Source organism: Haliaeetus albicilla, chromosome 7 (genome assembly GCF_947461875.1).
Source record: "Haliaeetus albicilla chromosome 7, bHalAlb1.1, whole genome shotgun sequence".
NCBI lineage: Eukaryota > Metazoa > Chordata > Aves > Accipitriformes > Accipitridae > Haliaeetus > Haliaeetus albicilla.
In genome coordinates, this window is record NC_091489.1 from 10,636,449 (window position 1) to 10,656,554 (window position 20,106).

General features: G+C 44.7%; 2 protein-coding genes across 3 annotated transcripts in view; both read right to left on the reverse strand.

Moving 5' to 3' along the window:
- Nucleotides 1-1,052: 1,052 nt before the first annotated feature.
- LOC104320901 (solute carrier family 22 member 2) lies at nucleotides 1,053-14,161 on the reverse strand. The gene is made up of 11 exons (XM_009923330.2): nucleotides 11,380-14,161; nucleotides 9,026-9,129; nucleotides 7,778-7,932; nucleotides 5,460-5,628; nucleotides 4,418-4,532; nucleotides 4,206-4,312; nucleotides 3,878-4,092; nucleotides 3,372-3,480; nucleotides 2,882-2,994; nucleotides 1,713-1,812; nucleotides 1,053-1,202 (listed from the first exon to the last, which is right to left on the reverse strand). Exons 1-11 carry the CDS (start codon nucleotides 11,788-11,790, stop codon nucleotides 1,136-1,138), a joined length of 1,665 nt encoding a protein of 554 aa, XP_009921632.2. The 5' UTR covers nucleotides 11,791-14,161; the 3' UTR covers nucleotides 1,053-1,135.
- Nucleotides 14,162-14,303: 142 nt separating this feature from the next.
- Nucleotides 14,304-20,106, reverse strand: part of IGF2R (insulin like growth factor 2 receptor) — a 61,160-nt gene continuing 55,357 nt past the window's right edge. For both annotated transcript variants that reach the window (XM_069786910.1, XM_069786911.1), the window contains exons 44-48: nucleotides 19,050-19,234; nucleotides 18,364-18,550; nucleotides 17,120-17,284; nucleotides 16,428-16,497; nucleotides 14,304-15,988 (exon numbers count right to left, since the gene is read on the reverse strand). In XM_069786910.1, the coding sequence (XP_069643011.1) occupies nucleotides 15,587-15,988; nucleotides 16,428-16,497; nucleotides 17,120-17,284; nucleotides 18,364-18,550; nucleotides 19,050-19,234 (1,009 nt within the window). In that variant the 3' untranslated portion in view covers nucleotides 14,304-15,586. The remainder of the gene's footprint in view (nucleotides 15,989-16,427; nucleotides 16,498-17,119; nucleotides 17,285-18,363; nucleotides 18,551-19,049; nucleotides 19,235-20,106) is intronic.

Below are 20,106 nucleotides of genomic sequence, written 5' to 3' on the forward strand. Positions count from 1 at the left end.
CAGAGTAAAAGGGAGCCACAGTACTGTTTTGCCCATTTTCCTCTGCAACCACAGCTCTGTTACAGTTGCTTAATGGGATGGACTAAGAAATTTGTGAAAGGTGCTGGGTATTTCCTGGCAGTGCTGTCCCTAATGCTCCCTGAGGCACAGGACCTCTGGCCAAATCCCTGGTCAGAGTCCTGCAGGTCCCCAAGCCTGAGCCCGGCTCACTCCAAAGAGGTGTCCCTGCAGGGCTGCTCCCTCCAAACACGTAGAGATACAGCTCTGTCCAGGTCCCAATTCCATCCTAAGTCTCCAGTAGAGCAGGAGTCGGGTGGGCTCTCTCAGTCCCTCTCCTGGCAGCTGTAATGCTTTTCCCCTGACTGGAGTCTCAACATACTCTTTTTAATAAAGTTCTGCATGTCTGTGTATGCACACGTTTTTAATGCTATGGAAGCTTAGGAAACCAGTTTCGCACAGAAAAAGAGCACAGATTTTCCTCTATGAAGATGATATTTAACAAGACAAGAAAATTTAATGGTTATACATTGAAGATTGAACAAGGCTATTACCTTATGAAGGGCTATGAGTCTTTCTCCCACGCACCCCTTTTCCTGCTCTGGAGTTGCCACATGCCCATTCTTGTGAGCCTGGGAATAGCCAACAAAATCCCCAGTGAGGGCTACTGTATAGGCATATGGACTCACATGAACACCATAACACATAAGGGCTAGCCAAAAAAAAAAAAAAGTCCACGCAAACCTATTGCAAGTTGTAACAAGATTGTATAAGGTTTGTAGTCACCTTGGTTCCACAACAGAGGTAAATCTCTGTTATATTATGCTGCCCCTTCATAAGACAAAACAACAGAGTCAGACTTCATGGAGGCTTATAAAGTTTTGTTGGGATGGACCCCACCATCCTCAAGTTAACGTCTGTCCCCCCATGTTGAGGTCCACACACCTGGTACAAAGATTTCCCAGCCCTAAAATATATTTATCTTATAGTGTACACAGAGGGAAGCAGCTATGCAGTAATAGGGACAATCCCATCAGAAAACCCCAAACAGTCAAGACATTTAAGAGAGTGTTTATTCCAATTTGCCTTTCCATGCTAGTCCCCTAAAGCAGACTGTCCAGAAAGAGTCATGCCTTCTTCAGTCACGTGCTGCTTCTGGTGTTTGGACGCGGAGATAGATTTTTTTGGCCTTTGGAGCACTGTGCCTGTAAGAATAGCAAGATGTGAGCAGCAAACCAGGAATGAAGGTGTTCAGTGAGCAGCTAACTTCAAGTTCTTCATTTACTCTGCCTCTCCCCCAGAGAAAATGAGCATCTAATCCTCAAATCCTCTAGGTTTGCTCTGGCTCCTCAGTACATACTGGTGCTTCACTCACCACACGAGTAGCTAGTATGAAGAGTGCCCTCTTTCTGTTCCACAGTTAGTTCTTTTTAAGAACAAATAACATTTATAATAGTGTTGCAGCAAGTTTGAGAGACTAGTGCAGTTATTCATAGGCTGGTAAAGGCCTATGCTGCTTATTTTCAGATGCCTAGGTAGACAAGTGGTAAAAAGAGAGTCCAAAATCTCTCCACCTAGAGTCTAAGAATTAACTAGCAACTTCTTGGAGGCATAGGAGGCAGCCAAGTAACCCCTGTGCTTCCCCATGTTGCTCTGGGCAGGGATTTTGCACAATTTCAAGTGAAAGCTGCCAAGAGTTCATCATCCTGACTCACCCATGAAAGTTTTCAACATCTTCAACAGTCTCAGGCAAAACTCTTCCTTTAGTTTCAGGTAGAAACAACACCAGTCCACCCGCAACCAAACCAAGAACAGCTTCAAACCAAACAGATGCACAAAGCGCTTGTTAGCATATACCAATTTCCAGCATGTACACCACTTTCTACTGCCTGACACAAAGGACTCGTAAATGGCATTTTATTTCATTCCTCATACAGGATGTGCATCAAGGCTCTATATGCAAAACTGTCATGCCACCTCAGGAGGACGTGGCTGCCATGTGGAGACAGCAATGAGCCAAGTTCAGTTGTGAGTTATGTACTGAACTAGGGCATCTCAGACTAGACAGACAATCCTTCCTTTATAGAGAAAAGAACCCTTTCTAGTGTGAGAGCATGCCAGGAAAAGCGTTTAGTTTTTCTGCTAGTCATAAGATTAGAAAACACATACAGAATGTATTATCTTTTACACAATGTGATTAACTTCTCCACTGATAATTTCTTTTACCCACTTTGTACATGTTTGGCGTCTATATTTTAAATCTACTAAGCACCCTCCTAAATGTCCTGTCTGTTAGAAACTGCATATTGCTGTTCGGGATATTTTTCTATAAATAGTGTGCTGATCTAAAGATTCAGAAAAGTTTTGCAGAGTCTGCCCTGGGAGTTCAGGTCACTAGTCTGCAAACACTCATCTTGCATTTATTTGCCAATCCCTTTCCAAATAGCTGGAAAACAGCCAGTTAACAGACTGTCAGAAAAGCTGAAGTGTAACGGCCACGCTTGTACTCCGTTAAATAGGCAGTTACGTGAAATTCTAGGTTTTGGCTCCTGGACTGAGACAATATACCTCACAGAAGAGCAGTAATTCATCAGATCTTAATCCATCAAATATTAATCTCAAAGTGTTTCTCATCTCTTTGCCATGTGTCAAACCGGTATTCACCTCTAACTTCCTTTAAAATGCAAGGAACAATAATAAGGGCAAAGGAGACATGAATGCATAAACAAGCACCAGGTTGTTATAAACTGAAGGCTTTTACAGACAGGAAAGGGCTTCTGCTGAACTTGGAGCAACTGCCTCCGTGGCTTTTCCCTCCCTTTGGAACTTGGGCCCCACTGCTGCACCCCAGGAAGAGCCAGCAAGGAGGTAAGGTGGCACTTACTGAAGACTACCAGCGGCAGATCGTGCCAGACTTCCACCAGTCTGTAGACAATAAATGGGACGATGACTCCACCCACATCACACAAGGAGGAGCAGACCATCACCCCGAGGTTCCTGGTCGAACAGCAAAGTGATCATGTTAGCATCAGAGTACTGCAGAGGGAAGGGGACGGATCACTACTCTGACCCTTATGCAGGACAAATCCAAGCACTGTGTGGGACTTCAGACCCCTCGTCCACCCGGGTTGTCTCCACTTTTCCCTTTATTTCAGTCATGTGAGTTTTCACCTGCCTTAAAGTACATTTGTTTTCTTTATTAAGCTACCATTGTAAAGCATTTTAATTGTGCTCCACCTACTTTATGTTCAGCGGTACTTGTGTAGCTCTGAAGCATTTGAGGCTACCTTAATTTAGCATAACACATAACATACACGTTGGCCTCAGCTATTTGTTTCCAGGCCAAATACCAATGGGGAGGAGGATGCACGTACCTGATATATGTCGGATACAGTTCAGTGTTCACAAAGCAAACCATTTCAAAAGCCATTGTGATTCCCATTCTCCCGATGCAAGCAGCAATGACTTTTAGCCAGTGTATGTCTGCAGAGAAAATACATTCAACGCATTTAAAAGTATCCCAGCGATTTAGCAGGTGTCAATTAATAAAACGCCTGTTATTTTAGGGGGACCTCTGATCCCGTATCACTTGACGTTTTTAAGGGGCCTAGTTTCTCCTGTGTGAATGAGGGAACGGGAACAGACAGCTCCGCGTGAGCTGTGGCACAGGGACCCTCCCAAAGCTGCACGGGGGACCCAGGTGCTTTCAGATTTATGATTAGCAGTCTTACAAATCGACCTCATCTCACTTCTGCAGCACGAGGAGCACTGCTAAGAGTCAGGCAGGCAGGACCCGACAGCAGCCGTGGGTTTGCGGACCTTTGGGACTGGACCTCAGGGGAAGGGAGAGAGAGGAGGGTGCTGCTCCCGGGCGACTCACCCTCTGGGATCAGGGCTGTGACAAGGCAGGCGGCCCCAGCCACCAGGTTTGCCATAGCCCAGGGGTAGCGCCGCCCGACGCGGTCGATGGTGACGATGATGATGAAGGCGGCTGGGAACTCGACAAGTGCAGAATAGAGGAAATCCAGGTACACGTTCCCAGCAGCTACTCCCATGTGCATGATGAGCCCCTGGTAGAGGACAGAGCTTGTGAACCTAGGCAGAGGAGAGCATCCTGGCTTTAGTCAGTCGGAGAACAGAGGTCTGTGTCCTGCTGGAGCCTTCAAAACCAGAGCTTCAAAAACAGCCCTCCAACGTTAGCTTCTTACCAGTTGTACATCAAAATGAACGTGTTTTTTCTCATCTGTGGTGTCCTGACAAGGTCAACGAGCGAAGGACTCTGCTTTCCACCATCTTCCTCTTCTAATTTAATGTCCTGTGGAAGAGCCAGTACAAAGTACGGTAAGTTTCTACCGGGACGAACTGATGGAAGGGGCTGTCGTGATGCTTACTTACACAGACAAGCAAACCCTGAGCTCACCTCAAAATGGGAAGGCATCTTTTTCCGATTTTTTTTAGCCATATCGCTGACAATTTTCATAGCTTTGTCATTTTTTCCTTGAGATATCAGCCACCTGGGAGACTCTGGAAGGCACCTACAACACAAGTGGATGCTATTATATACCAAAACATAAAGCCCACATAGTGCTCCCACGTATGGAGACTGTGGAGAGAGTGCTTTGGTTGAATAAAGGCAGGTGGGTTTTTTGGTTGGTTGGTTGGGTGTGTTTTGTGTTTTCCACCCCCCACCCCCATCAGGAAAAATAGTATATCCCACTGCCAAAACGGGAAGAGGAGCAGTTGTGGTAGCGGCTTTAGTTGGAGATGAGTTTGCTAAAGAGAAATCAGGGAAGGGATTTGAGCGAGAGTAATGCTATCATCTTATTCAGCCTGTTGACCACAAACTGGCTCCTCTTACGGAGCCATTTTCCAATTGTGCCATCACAGATTAAGAAGTAGTAAACAAGGTAGAATTGGCTTACCAATTCACAAATATGGAAAAATCTCTTTCTACTGTTCCTAACTTCTTGACTCATCCAGACAATTTCTCAAATCCAAAGCACTCAAACTGAAAAATATCAATCAAAAAGAGAGGAGAGAATCCAAAATAAAGGTGAACCCACGTGCCTTCTTTTGGTCGGACCACAAAAAGCTGCAATTTTTTTCCTTAAAAGAACACGTAAACAACCTGTTACAGTTATGTTAGCATTCAACAATCTCTCAATAACCATCTTGTCAGTGTGGGATCCACATGTTGAGGTGTTATTTTTCCTTTATGAAATGCTTCATGAAGATAATATATGATATTAAACCACTCTCTCAGTGTTTTTCAAAGTGGTCTTTCTTTTAAACAGAAGTCAGCTTCCTATTTCCCCTCTCCTTTTTGCTGCGTACCTCCTTTCTGCACTAAGAGGTACGCACAACCGAAAAGCAGTGCCAAATCTCCCTCAGTATCTCGCCTCGGGAAGCAGGAGAAGCTGATTTTCAGGTTGCGGGCAGAGGTACAACGAAAGCTTGTTTACCAGTAGTAGAGCAGGAAGAAGCAACTCGGCAGGGTGACGGTGAGCTGCAGCCACCGCCAGTGAGGGATGGCGTAAGCGACGGCATCAAAGACCAGGAGCCCAACGGAGAAGGCCGTCTGGTAGAGGATGCCCACCGTCCTCCGGTACCTCGGACCAACGACTTCTGTCACTGCAAACACACACAGAGACAGGTGAAGGACAGCTCAGGCACAACCGCTCAGCACAGCAGTAACTTGCTCTGCGGGGACGCTGGAAGACCAAAGCTGCATTAGCACCCTGAAGAAACTGTCTCGGTAACCCTGGGCTTCCCAGCAGAAAGCCTCCTGACGCAAATGCCCTGGTGCTCACAGAGGAAGGTTTGCTCTTCTGTCACCCAAACTCTCAGCAGAGGAGAAAACACTCTTCCTGCTCTTACACCGGCCTAAGGCATCCAGTACTGTCCTTTGTCGCGGAAACCTGAGTAAATCAAACATTCCTCAAAATGCACAGATAGACCTTGTCGTAAAATCTAACACCAACCTACATAATGTCTCCAACCGAATAATAAAACATCATATTTTGTTTTCTAAGTGCAGCCTTTCAGCCTGCATCTCACTCCAAGTGTATAAGAGATGCTGGTACCAGAGGATGGTATACAGCTTCCTGGTCAGGATGGCTTCACGACTCATCTGCACTTTGCAACTGCACATCACAGGATAGACCCACAGGTTAAGTCTTGTTAATACAGAGCTAAAAGTAACTATTTCAGCAAGCAGGCACAAGCATACTCACAATTTTGCATCTGGTTTTGTGATTCCAAGAAAGCAAATCAAGTAGAAAAAGAACAGAAGACAGTTATTTAGCAACCAAAGGAGGTATTGCATTTTGGAGCCTTGGATTAGCTAATACTGCTTGGCCAAACGATGCACAAAGACATCTCAGCAGTACTGAGCCAAAACCAGCTGAAGGGTAGACAAGTGTCCCAGGAGAGTGCAACAAGAAGGTTGCTCTGTCCTTCTACCCTTCCCTAAGCATTCAGTATTGGCCACCCTTAGGGAGAAGATACAAGTTTAAAGGAGCTTTGGGGCTGATTCTGGGTGACTTCTCTCATGAGAGTTTCAAGGAGAATCCAGAATTAACAAGGTGTGGCTGAGGGAAAATATCAGGATAGGACAAGTCATTATCCTGATAGGGATTTTATGCTCTAAAATGGCATAAAGTTCCCCAGAAGAGGTGATGAAGAATTCATTTGTGCCAGGAAAATATTTAAGAGGCCAAGCAAGCGTCTAGAATATGCACAGAAGAGAACAATTGTGTCTTGGCAGAAGATGGTCTGGACTGTAGTCTAGATGCTTTTATTTTATTTATATCAGATATGTGGATAACTGCATTAGCAAGATGTCTCCACTAAAAGACTTAACATCTTAGAGTGTTGACATTTATATTTTTATCACCATTACAGTGAACTGGATCACTCGGAGCTACTCTGTAGGGCCACGTGACATCCTACTCCAGATAAGGCTCTGTTGGGCAGCACCTAAGATACTTAATTCGCTGCTTCGGTGATTGCTTGGTATTGGGGTGGGGTTTTTTGACAAGAGCCTGAACTCCACCCCAGAAGTCCCAGGCAGCTCTACCATGCACCAGAAAGCTGAGCTGGCCCCAAACCCGCTGCCACGCAGCCATGCTTCACCGCCAGACGCAACCAGTGCGAGGTGCTGGGAGAAGCACCAGCATAGCCTGGCTCCTCGCATTGCTCTGCAGTCCCCCGGCTTGGCCTCCTCTCAGGCAAGTGCACAGATACCCAAACAGCTTGTCTTTTTCTCAGCAAGCACATGCAGTTCTTCGGTTATTTTTAGGCTGTAAAGTCTCTGTTTGCCCTTTAATGCTCTTTGTGTCATAAAAATGCTTCCAATTTTCCCCACCCTCTGCCTGCTTCTTTAATGGCCTCCTCTGTCATCACCCTGTCTGCAACCGGGCTGGAGCAGCTGCGGTCTGCCCCAGGTTTGTCACCTTCCCCAGCCGATGCCCAAGGGGACAGAGAGGAGCCCAGGAGCCCAGATCTGCACAGGGGAGCTGCTCCGTAGGGGAAAGCCTATCTTGAGATAACAGCCCTAATATACCACCGCCTGCTTGAGCTTTGAAGGCTGCTGTCATTAGGGAGAAGCAACAGTTGTTTTAAAAAAATCCGAAGAAGTCAAAGAGGGAGAAAACTTCTTGGTAAAACACCACGGGAGGCATTTTTTAAATGGCTTTTGTTCATTGTTTTGTTGTTGGTTTTTTATTTTCTCTTCATCTTCTGCAGCCAGACTTGCTCCTGGGAAAAGGTCTGAACTCACCCAGGATGTAGCCTGCGGTCCAGCAGCCCTTGCTGACCAGCCCTTGCAAGAAGCGGAGGATGACTATCCACAGGTAGGTGGGCACAAAGACCAGAAGGATTCCACAGACGACATTTGCAAGAATTGTAGTTAAGAGGCAAAATCTACGGCCAAACCTGGATTGGAAGATAATACGAGTAAAGCAAAACACTGGTCATGAAAAGACAGGCTTTTTAAAGTAGGAAGAGCCTTCTGCATCTTTGAAAAAAAAAAAAAATCCAACTGTGCTATACAAAGGATAGATGCATACTGACTTTTATTCTTAGCCCATTACTCACTTTTCTGCTTTTCAATTCCCTGAAAAATTACTGTGCTAATTGCTCTGCAATTCCACAAAGGCTTTCAGGCTTCTTGGAGTAAGAAAAATTTCCCAAGTTAAAGAGCAGCAGTAGTCCCATATTTACATGTATTTGGGCTGTGACTGTTAGCTCCAAATTTCAGAATAGGCAGCTTAGTAATTTGGTTTTTATAATGGAGTAAAAAATAAGTACAGGTTAATATTATGATTCTGATATGTCTGCATGCACCAGGGTAAGAGATTTATATACCCCAATCTTAATCCCCAAAAGTCTTATATGTATGGATCTTGCTGGGAGCAGGCTGCATTTCACAGCTGGACCAGCTCAGAGCCTGCTGTACTAACACTCCCCAGGCAGGAGGGGAACGAGGCAGAAAAAGGGCTTTCAAATATCAGCATTTTTTTCTTGTTTTAACTCTGGCCACCTGGGCAAGGGTGGCTGTCTCTGCTGGCTCTGAACAGGCGTGATAAGAATGCCAGGACACGGGGATTTCCAAACTGGCACTCCTGCTGTATCTACCTGGCAGTCTCTGCGGCTACGATGCCAAAGTTTCTCCAGAGAAAGCAAGAGATTTCCAAGCTCCAAACCAGTATTTCCTGGCTTTTGTTAACACCCCCAGGCTCTGGTGTGGCACAGTAGGGATTTTTGGTTGTATAGTCCTAAAATAGTCCTCGCAGGCTCTGCAGGACTTGCAGAGCAGGAGAGATTCATGCAAATCACCAGGTATGACCCAAGAGACAGAGTACTTGGCTCCTAATACTGTGCCTGAACATCTAGGTGATTGACCTTATTTTGAGAAGAGCACAGATGACGCCAGTTGCACAACTTTTCTCTACCTTTACCCACTCTCAGCTGCTGAACGCTGATAAGGGAGGTCAGAGGGGTTTACGGTCAGCCCACACATACATACCTGTCTGCTATGTAGCCGATGTTTATGGAGCCAATAAAAAACCCAGCGTTCACAGAGGACTGGAAGAGGTCCAGTTTCCAGGAGTCCTCACACACCAGGTTAAACTAAAAGAGCAACCACAGTTAGAGGCAAAAGAGTGAAATGAGGAGCTGGCTCACATCCACAACTCTCCTTCGCTTCAGTTAACATTTTAAACTTGTGTCTGGGTCAATGGCTGTTTTATCAGCACCCAGAAACCCTACTGACTTAATTAAGTGTCCAACATTAAAAACGGGATCAAGCCCTTGAGCAGTTTCCTGGTATTTCTCATTCCTGCCTCATCTGTCATTGCTGGAAAGAACATAACTGAGTTACTACCTGTCAAGATCCGGACCCTAATTTGTGTTAGGCTTTGTTGATCAAATCAGCGTGGACCTGATGATCACCCTGGGCTTTTCAAACAGCTTGTTTTGGGGCTGGTGGTGAACGTTTCTAAGCAGTTCTGGTTGCCTCACACCCTCGCACATCACAGTAGCCCCTGCAGACCCCTGAGGACTAAGGGTGATGCCTTCACTAAAGGTATCCTAGATGCTTGCAGAAGCCTGCCTCATCCTGCTTCCCATGGAGCGCTGGCTCCCTGAAGGAGCGTGGGAGGAAATATTTGCATCTGCCCCCGAGGCCACAGCATTTTCTCTCTATGCTGGCCTTTTGCTCAACCAAATTGTCCTACAGCCTAATGAGTCTGGTGACCAGGTATTTTGTATCCAGGGCCAAGCTTTATGCCGCATGGGTACATACATACAAGTTGCCACCTGGCCTTAGTTCTCTTATCTTACTTAAGTAGATAAACATAAAAGCTACTGGAGAATAAGTTATTTCAAAAAGCAGTCCTAACATGACTGAGAATCCCTTCCCATCCTACTGGTAGCTGGGTTTATTTAAAGCTATGCATCTTTAATCAACATAAAACCAGATATTCCTCCTGATGCTCTGTGGGGCTTCCCATGAGGATGTTCCTCCACATGTAAATTTTTCCTTCGAGCAAAGTAACATGCTTTACTCAGCGCTATATCCTTTCCCTTGCTTAGCTGCCAGAGCAAGGGACAACATAACAGAGCCTGAGAGCCTTCACAGAAACAGTCACATCCAGAAGCAAAACACATTGCCAAAATGCACAGAGGCACGTGACATTTCTGGTTATCCTGTGGAATAAGCAGCCTGCGGGTCTGGCCTTGCACCACCTTCAGAAGAAAAGGGAAGACCACTGATGGGAGAGCGTGGCTGCACGTGTCCACACAGACTGCAAGTTTTCAGCTTCCCACAATTTCAAGAGATCATGGTGGGGGGAATCTGGACCACGGAATCTGCTCAAGCCTTTTGCAGCGAGATGTGCCGGCTGTGCTGTTGCTTTGTAGAAGTCCTGGCTCACCCTCCATTTGAGATGTTTCACTTCCTCACTTTAATATCACATAGTCCATACGTTGCTTAAAGAAGTACACTTACAGTACATCACCTAAAATCTAGCTCCAACCTCCTACAAAACTATAAATGCTGAAGTTGCTAGGGCACGGACTTTACCTGTGTTTGTGTTAGATACATGGGGGAAAGAATCCCGACTTCCACCATCTTTAAAAATTTGGTGGAACTTTCTATCACAAGATCAAGTTTGTCATCCCACATACTGATTTGTTTTTAAAGTTAAGGCACCTAAAACCCTAGAGTACCCTAAGTAGCTTAAATACCATTTTCAGTTTATTCACACATCTTCTGAGAACACAAAACAGCCATCAGATTTTCTGCAATCTATTCCTGGATTAAGCTGTTTAATTGTAAGAGGTGATTACTTTTTCCCCCACCCATAGTCATTCAATCATACTTGAAACAAACTTCAAAAGACTTTCTTCATTTAAAAAAAAAGAAAAAGTAATCGAGACCTTCACATCTGGGCACGGATCCCAGGAAGACCGGGCGGTCCGCGCAGCGTGCCTGCTCGGGGATCGGCAGGTTTTGTTCGCAGCACCGCGAGCCGCTGCTCCCTCACAGGCACTGTTTACACACCTCCACCAATGGGACCTCTCGCGTGATGGGAGTTGCGTTCAGAACTGGACTTTATCTACCTGGGGATTTATTTGCCGAAATATGCTTTGCTGCCCAGCTGGAGGGAGAAGCCTCCTGAGCAGCCAAGGCAACACGCCACAGGAAAGGCAGAGGGAAAACAGCTTGCGAAGGACCCCGCACAAGTTCGCAGCGAGAGGATCCCTCGTCCAGGTAAGCAGGCGTCCTTTTAACCCAGCCGAGGCTACGCCAATCCTCTCCCGCATCCCTCAGCATGCCTGTAACTGAGGGGCCAAGGGAAGGAGGGTATTTGTTTTTACCTCGGTCACGAGAGAGGTCCCCGGGGAGTCGTAGACCCAGCCGTCCCGGCACGGACCGAGGGGGACGCTGCTCCGGTTGCCCACGAGGCTGCCGAGGGGGTCGGTGCAGCTGACGCCCGTCGCGTTCCAGTCCACCTCGTACCTCCTGCAGCGGCTGCCGAAACCGGCCCCGTGGCCGCCCCACTTGGGAACCGTGTGATTCAACTGCTCCTCCAGGCTCCAGCCACACCGCTGGCTCAGCTCGGCCACCCCGGGACTGAAGCAGCGATGCTCGGGGGTGAACCCGAAGAAGACGACACCCACATACACCGGGGTGAAGGCAGCAGAAAGCAAACACAGGACAAAGAAGGTTTGCTTCTGGAACCTGCCAAATTCTCCAACGTTCTCCAAAATGTCATCTAGGGTTGGCATTTTGGCATCAAAACCACACCAAAAACTTCATCTAGGTCTTCTCTGCAGCACTGATACTTAAACAGCTTTGCTGCCAACTAAATGTAACAGAGACATTTGACCAAAAGTCAAGACTAACTCCATAAATTATTAAACTACATGTTGCAAGCTTTATTTTTTAGGTTTCATTTGAAATCAGACCTTAATTCACCCAGGGAGAATTTGCATTTAACCCCTAATCAGAGCACATACGTTCCTTTTCTCCAGAAAAGCCGCTAACAGCCACAGCATTTGGGGGTTTCTTTATTAGCCAAACCAGCTCCTCAAAGAAGCAGCATTTTAAGGGCCAAGTGAGGATGGAAAATTCCACCAACATGCGAGTAAATGAAAAGTTCAGTGTAGCAGTTGCTGGGCACCAGACGCGAACAAGGCTTATCAGCCAGGTTCCATAAAGAATAGGGAAGTACACTGTGAAACAGAAGTGTCTCCACATTGAGCCACATGACGGTAAAGGAATAGCTTTCCCCACAAAATCCAGTATCATGTATGTCTCACCCCCACAGCCACCCTCACTCTCCACACTCCTTCATTTCCAAGGAAAACCACTCCCACCTACACCAGGGAACACAATTTTCAGCTGACCACATTTTTGCAGTAATAGGAAAGACAAAGAGCATTCACTAAGGAATTACACACTGGGAATAGCTTTGGGAAGCCATAATACAAAACACTTAAGGCTGAAGCAGCTATTTCTTACCGCAGAACACCTGTAAGACCTTCGGGAGAATTCATTGTGGGGCACCCCCAAAAAAGTTCAGTTATATCAGGCTCCAATGATACTTCATACTGTCTGTGGATAGACACTTGCTACTCCAACCCCTTTTGCTGACAGCAGCTGCTTCCATCAGAAAGAAAAGCATAAATGAATGTAACATTTTAAAGATGGAAAAAGTGTGAAAAATGGTCTGAAAAGTGACTTGCACAGTTTAGGCAACCAGGCAAAAAAAATTAAAGACCTCCTCTCAATACACTCCAAAAAAATGAACCAGTTAAAAGGCACTTCTGGCCCAGGGACAGAAAGAGAACCAGTTCTTCACCTGGTCTCGCTGCCCAGCAGAGCAACAGTGACCTAAGCAGCTGTGAAAGCTGCTTTGTGGACCAGCCCTCCATTCCCTGCATCCCGCAGCTGTGCGCCCTCCTCTCCGACCCCCTCTTCTCAGGCAGGAATGGCTGAAGCAAGGTAACAAGAACTCCTCTGCCGCAGCCACTTACGGCTGTGTTACCCTGAGCCCAGCACAGCATCAGCCCACACCAGACTTTCGCCTCCGTGGCTGCAAAGGCTCCGTGTGGGGCTGGGGAGGGGGACAGGGACACCCAAGCGCGCAGCAGCCAGCACGGTCGCAGCCAGCCCCCCCAGCCTCCCTCTGCAGGAGGATGCGCGCAGTCGACTGAGGCCAAGGAAACCGAAATCAAAGCCTGCATCTTAAAAAACACACCCAAAAACCCCTCGCATCACTTCTTTCCTAGCGGTTTTGTTTAACCAGTTGGTAATGGTGTGCCTATGTTCCACGTGAACTAAAAAAGTTAGATCTGGAGCAGGCCTTTTTCCCCGATTTCCCACCACTCTCCCTGCAGTCCAGACAGGGGTTGGGTGGCACTGTGCCACACGAGTGGGTGTCTTGGAGGCTCGCTGCCCAGGGAAACACGCTGTTGACGGGCAGGGTTTCTGCTCCTGGCCCAGCTCTTTGTACTTACTCGTCTGGTCCCCGCTATTCTCCTAACACTTGCCTCCCTATGGTTAAGCAGGTATTCTACTGGAAAAATAGCCTGGTGAAGCAAGCCATGCATCCAGCTCTGAACAAGGTGAGATTCAGTCAGCCTACCTACAAATGCCTAGACAAACAGTGAGCAATACTTCCAAGACTAGGCACTGAAGGTGCTCGCTGCTGTCAGCTGCATATTAGAAATACATCATTGATATGGCTCAGATAAGCACCCCCAGGCAGAGTAGCTCTGTTCTACCTAAGCCGCATTATGCACAGTCACAATGAAGAGACCATGTGGTGTTATGCCTTAATACATGGGAAGTCATTTCATGCAGTGGTTCATGGATCAAACAACTCCAAGGTGCTAGCCTTGAAGGACTTGGGGAAGGGAAGCAGCATTCTTCAAAATCCACCGAGAGAACTGTTGCAATGGTAACTGACCGTATTAAAAATACACTGTCAAGCCTCTCATTCCCCAAATTAACCTAATGCTAAATACAAAAAATGCTGCTTTTGTTTTAAGTATGACGATGCAGCTTTAGCCAAACTGATTCACAGCTTCACCGGTTACAGTACAACAGGAAGAAAACCCAAGTCTGATAAAAGAAAGAATAGACCACTGGGGCTTACCTATATATTCTGATCTTTGTCATTAAATATCAGTTCTCATTTTGAGTGATGCAATTATGACAGTAGCTATCACAGCAAAAAAGGGTATCACCAGGCTGATGAGCAGCATTACAGGCTAGTGTAAGGAGGATTCCAGACTTGAGATGTGGGATTCGGAATACCCACTTCATATCTTTTATTGAAATTGCTGAATACTTTATATTACACTATTTTGATTCAAAATGGAGTTTTTATAAAAAGAAACCATTGTTGAAACTGAATAAGCCAGCCAAAAGGAACAATGAAAAGTTTCAAAAAGTTCTGACCAATGCATGTACTTGTACGATGCTTTGAAACCCTATCATTGCCCGTAAGTTAATTTAGGAAACACCTAGAGAAAAGCAAGACTGCTAGAGGAAATTTCACTTGCCTTCATTGCCAGCAACACTTCAAATCAATGACCGTGGCCAGGACCGTAGCATAAGAGCTAGAACTTAGGCTATCAGAAAACATTGGCCCAATTTTTTTTTCCTTGTAATTAATAACAAAGAGAGGAATTGTGCCAACTAGGGCTCCTCTAGTTGTTGCGCTTTTTTCTTGGTGATGACAAACTGGACAGCGCAGGTTGTATTGTAGGAATTCTGCCTCTATGTCCTTGAACACTCTGGTTCTCTGTGCAGTCAGCCTAGTCCAGCCATAATCTAGGAGAAAAGAAAATCTTTGGGTGCTTGTCAGCTGCTTAGGCAAATACTGATGAAGTCAGTCATATGACCAGTACCAAAAAAATATCATGCAAAGAACAGCAACCATTTCAGGCTAAAGCTATACAGAGTTGTACCTCTCAGTCAATACCTTTGAACCAATGATCTGTTTAAATTAGAATGGATATTCAAATTTACAGGATAAATTATACCAGTTCCAAAATTTACATCAAATCATCCCAACACACACAACTTATATTTTTCCTTGTCTTACGATGGGTGAACCCATAGAATAATACCCTGCCGGCAGGAAGAACATGTTGCTATTAAGCAAACCTGAGTAGTGAGGATCAATAAATACAAGGAGTTAAAATGCTAGTAGTCAGATAACTTGAGTCTCAGGAGCCAGGGGCTTCATTGAGCCTTAACCATCTCCTTTCAAAGGCTTCTCTTTTTCAAGCAAGCATTTAACATCTATGCTGAGGCTTAAAAAATAAAAAGTGTCCTGGCTAGAGAGAGTCAACATAACTCAGCCAACCGGATGTTAGAAATCCAGTCATTACTGAACAGATCATTGTAAACAACCAAGAAATCTTTCTCTTCTTCCCTTTTCAATGGTTTCTTGTTAAAGGCAAAATTCAGAAAAATCTTTTCAGGCTGAAGTCCTCATATTTGGTTGGAAATGTTGTCCTGTTATATATAATCTCTCTATATATATTTGATTAGGCACAAGAGGGGTTATTAAACATTCAACAAGTCCTCATCACTATCATCATGAAACAATACTCTATTTGTAGAGTTCTGTGCCTGCTGCTGGCCTGGCTTGGCTTTTGCTTTCTTTTCCTTTCCCCCATTCAGCAAATAAGCTTTGTCATCACTTCCAAGACTGAGTGGCTTCTTTTGTGGGTGCTTGCTCTTGTCTAGTCCTCTTCCTGTCTGAATCTTTACATCTGGAATGGTTAACACTTCATCCTCACTGTCCAGGTCATCCACATGGAGAGAGGTAAAGGCTTCAGATGTAACAGACTTGGTAGTAATGTGACCATTCTCCTGCCCTCCTTTTGTTGTTCGTTGATTTGGTGCTGCAATTTCCTCCATAAGCCACTCTGTTTCATTCTCATTAGCTTCTTCTTCACTGTTTATCTGCAAGGGGGGGGGGGAAAGGCAAGAGGAGACTGTGTATACCACTCTAGACTCTGCCACACACTGATCTCCCCAACTGTCAGACCCCACACCACACATGGCCTTGGGTTTAACTTAGTCTTGAGATAGTAATGCTGCAATAGCATCCTGTTACTACTGCTTTTCACTATGTCCAAAACACTTTTTTCCTCTTCCTCTACGTTTATGTGTTATTTGGCTATTTATGGACTGTTCTTCATTTCCTCAGCACTATCTTCCTTTCCCATTTGACAATATAAATGTCTACATCTCAGCTACATGGCTTTCCTGAAGCCACACAGTATGGTTTCCATGCACTGGAGGAACTAGGAATTAAGGGGGGTTATTTATTTATTAATGAAAGCTTCATATTAAGAAAACTTGACAAGAAACAAAACCTCTGATTTTGCCACTGTATTACCTTTGTGTATTTGTAGGAAACACCAGATGTTCTTCTGCAGCAGTTCGTTATCTTGTTTATTACGATTTCCCTAAAGAAGGGAAAGAATACTGCATTAGGGAGACTGTATTCCCCTTATTAGACATCACTTTTCTTCACTGGATCTTTACCATCAACATAAAGCATTTCACCAAGCAAGGTGCAAACTACCGCAGTGACACTTGACCCTGAACCACTCAAATTGACAAAATTCAGTCCATGATGATGTACATCTTCCCCCTTATCACAGCTTCAGGGTGACTGTTCTGAAACAACTCTGGCCTTTACATCTAAGGGAAAAAAAACCAAATTTGTCTGGAAAGCAGAGGATCAGCAGGACTTGTACTTGTTCCTTGCTGCTGTTGTACGTTTCCAGCTTGACACCGTAAAAGGAGAGGGATATCAAATACTAACAACATTGTCACATTGTTTTATCCTCCTTAATTAGCCATTGTCCACAATGGAGACTACCCCAATTCAACTGTGTACTCCAGCACTCTTTACATGGATCTTCAGACAGTAATGAGGAATTAGAAAAAAAAACCCAGCGGTTTGATAGTTGATGCTGCCAACAGAAAAACAGAACTTAAATCTCTAGAGTTCACTACTTCCCTTTCACTGAGGAAACCAAGTCCCACCAGAGACACTTCTAAAGCCTCCCAGTCATTTCTTACCTCCTCTCTTTTTTGTAGAACAGCAAGATTATTAGGCATGCAGTGAGAACAACCAGGAGGACACTCAGCACAGCACCAACAGCCTGACTTCTCCTTGAAAGGCCTTTATGTACTTGGGCCTCCTGATCAGTCTGGTGCTCATTGCTTCCTGGACCATCAGTTAATCTAATAACAAAATTGGGAAGAAAATGACAGGTGAGATCTATTGACCAGTTGCATCAAATTGGATTAGGAACAGCAGATTCAAAGAAATTAAACATGCTACACCATCCTGTCAGTCCTAACTAACAGCTATAAAGAATTGAATTCAGGGCATTTCATTCCAAGTAAAAAACACTAAAAAAAAAAAAGTATCTACTGTGCCTACATGCTGGTATGCCTTCCAACAGTGCATAAAACTGATTACAATCAAGGCTGAAGTGCATGATTAGGCACTCTAGAGTTTACACAGCAGCAGCTATCCACACAAAGCTGCTATTTTAGAACCAAACCTGCACCTGAGCAAGCTGCAAAAGCTACAGCGATTATTTACCTTTCAACTGACTACAGCACTACACAGACCTCAACAGCTAATCGCCTGTTTAAACCAGAATAAACAAACAGTTTCCCGGTGTTTTCAAGCTAGCAGCCAGAAAGCAAACAGTCCTAGAAGTAGTCACTCCATTCTTCGCAGTGAGGCTGCCCATGTGTCAAGAATTCCAGAAAGCACCTAGATACAGTCACTCTGCTTTTTACACTGCCACCTTATTACTCCTTTCTGGATCTCTAGATAAGCTCATCATAATTAATTGCAGAAATACCTCATTACTCCTCTAAGACCTGTAATGATTTTCACTCCAGCCTAAAGAAGTAGGCAGATAGAGGGGAAGGCCCGTCTTTGCCATGGCTTTAAAGTTTTCCAGACAGTAAGGCAAGGAGGACAAAAAACCTTACCCAAATACTGGTTACTCCTCTCGGTAACATGAAACACCATGATCTGTTAGCTACAGTAGGTTTTACTTAGTGAGAACAACAATATTGATTCCACCATGCCTCTCCATTTCCCACGCAAACAAGCAGCTTTAGGTCCAGATCAACTCAGCAAGCTTTTACTTAGTGGTCATGTGGGAAACATTACATACATGAACATCAATTCCACCTATCTATGAGTCTCTTTCACAATCACTGTGATGAACAAATACAAAAAAGCCTTTAGCTGAGAAGTGCTGACAACAGCTGCTTTCAGAAAACGGTTAACTACTCACATTAATGGACACACGGCAGATGTGTACCAGGTAAATAAATACTGGCAATCTGCTGTCTCATGAAGGAATTCAGGGATGCCTTCCTTTACTTGTGGACTGCAGTGGAAGAAAATGGTTGAAGACACAAACTTGGATTTATCTTTACCACATCTGGAGTCTGATGAAAATATGACATCCAAGTCATCATCTACAATGAGAAGAACACCTTATAGTTTACTACTTCCTTGAGAACACTCTATTAACACTAGACCCTGGAAAGTTACGTATTTGTTCTACAGCAACAGCTTACACTTTGCAGTATCTGCAGGTGAGCTTATACTTTTACATAGCTGATCCCATCAGTTGCTATGGAAGAGTGGGCTAAGCTCTCCACAAGAAAAAGTAGCTAGATAAAGGAAATCATTGCTTATGCAGCACAGGCACAAAGGAAAACAGAAAACCAAGTCTTCTGTCTTGCATTGTTTCTACCAAAGTCTTTCAACAAGTGTCAAGCCCTAACCCTGTTAAGGCTACATGTGCAATTCAGCTTGCACAATGAAAAAAGAAACAACCTTAATTCTGCTAGACTGATTCTGGATACCTTTAGAGAAAGGGATTAGCACAGATGTTGTGAAACAAGAACCATTTTCTGACGAAGCAATTCACACAGAGCATCAAGCAATTCTGGCTAGTGAGCAAGTACTTACCCTCAACATAATATTTAGCTTTCCTAGCAGAACCAATTCTCCGAAAGCGACGTTCATTAGTTTTAACCTGGCAGATGTTTGCTCCAGAGCATTCTGGGAAACTTGAGTTTCTTATACCAGAAAGTTGAATTTCATATACGTATTTATCACCATTTGTCCGTATGTCACCAGAAGCTGTGTACAACCTGAAGAAACAGAGGGCACATCTATCCTTAAGTCTAAATTCACATATTTAGGTTATTCCCAAGACATAAGACCAGCAACAGCGATAGTTGCTACCACTGGTTGATTCCAGAGCAAGTTAGAGTGACTGATTCAGCTACCAAAAAGAGGCAGGACTGAGGCTTCCTTCCTGAACGTTACAAATGAGGATTACATTTAGCATAAACATAATCATTCTAAGAAAGCACAAAAAGCAAACTTTTCTAGTTATATTGCCCTCAATGGGTGTATGAACATGTAAATACTTCCAAAGGATTAAGATAAACTGGAGACAAAAGCATGATTCAGCAGCTCATACGCAAGCTAGCCTACTGACCATAGGAACCATATTGTGTGCTCTGTAGCTATGATAAATAGCATAACTTAGCTGTCTTCTCCAGAAGGGTAACTAGTTCTACCTTAAGTGTTACCTAAGTACTATTTACAATTGCATCCCTTCACATTGCTGGTCAGAGTGAGAATGCTATGAGATTCAGAGCTATTTGTTCTAGCCACCTGCTTGAAGGCTGAGCTTGCTCAAATATGACTTGCCTTTAATCTCACATTACACGAAGTTTTTGTCCTGACTTCCTCTCCCCCTTCATCCAGGCCTGTTTGATTTTTGCTTTTTTCTGTATGCTTGCAATGCTATCACTATGTTTGCACAGCAGGTTTATTCACAACACTTCTACTCAGTTACTCCAATCCTGCACACTAACAGTTTGTGCCCTTCAAGCAGAGTTTATTCTTCCCATAACACTAGTATGGGCAGATTTCCCTCCATAACACTAGCACTGACATTAAATATAGTAGTTTATAAGAGGTTCTGGACCAGAGTTATGTGCAATGTGTAGCA

Excerpts from the sequence above, each read along its gene's own strand:
- LOC104320901 (XM_009923330.2), bottom strand. The coding sequence starts at position 11,790 with ATGCCAACCCTAGATGACATTTTGGAGAACGTTGGAGAATTTGGCAGG. Across the intron at positions 4,533-5,459 it reads TTCTTCCTGCTCTACTACTG|GTGCCTTCCAGAGTCTCCCA; the intron begins GTAAACAAGCTT and ends CTTGTGTTGTAG. Across the intron at positions 1,203-1,712 it reads GATGTTGAAAACTTTCATGG|GCACAGTGCTCCAAAGGCCA; the intron begins GTGAGTCAGGAT and ends CTATTCTTACAG.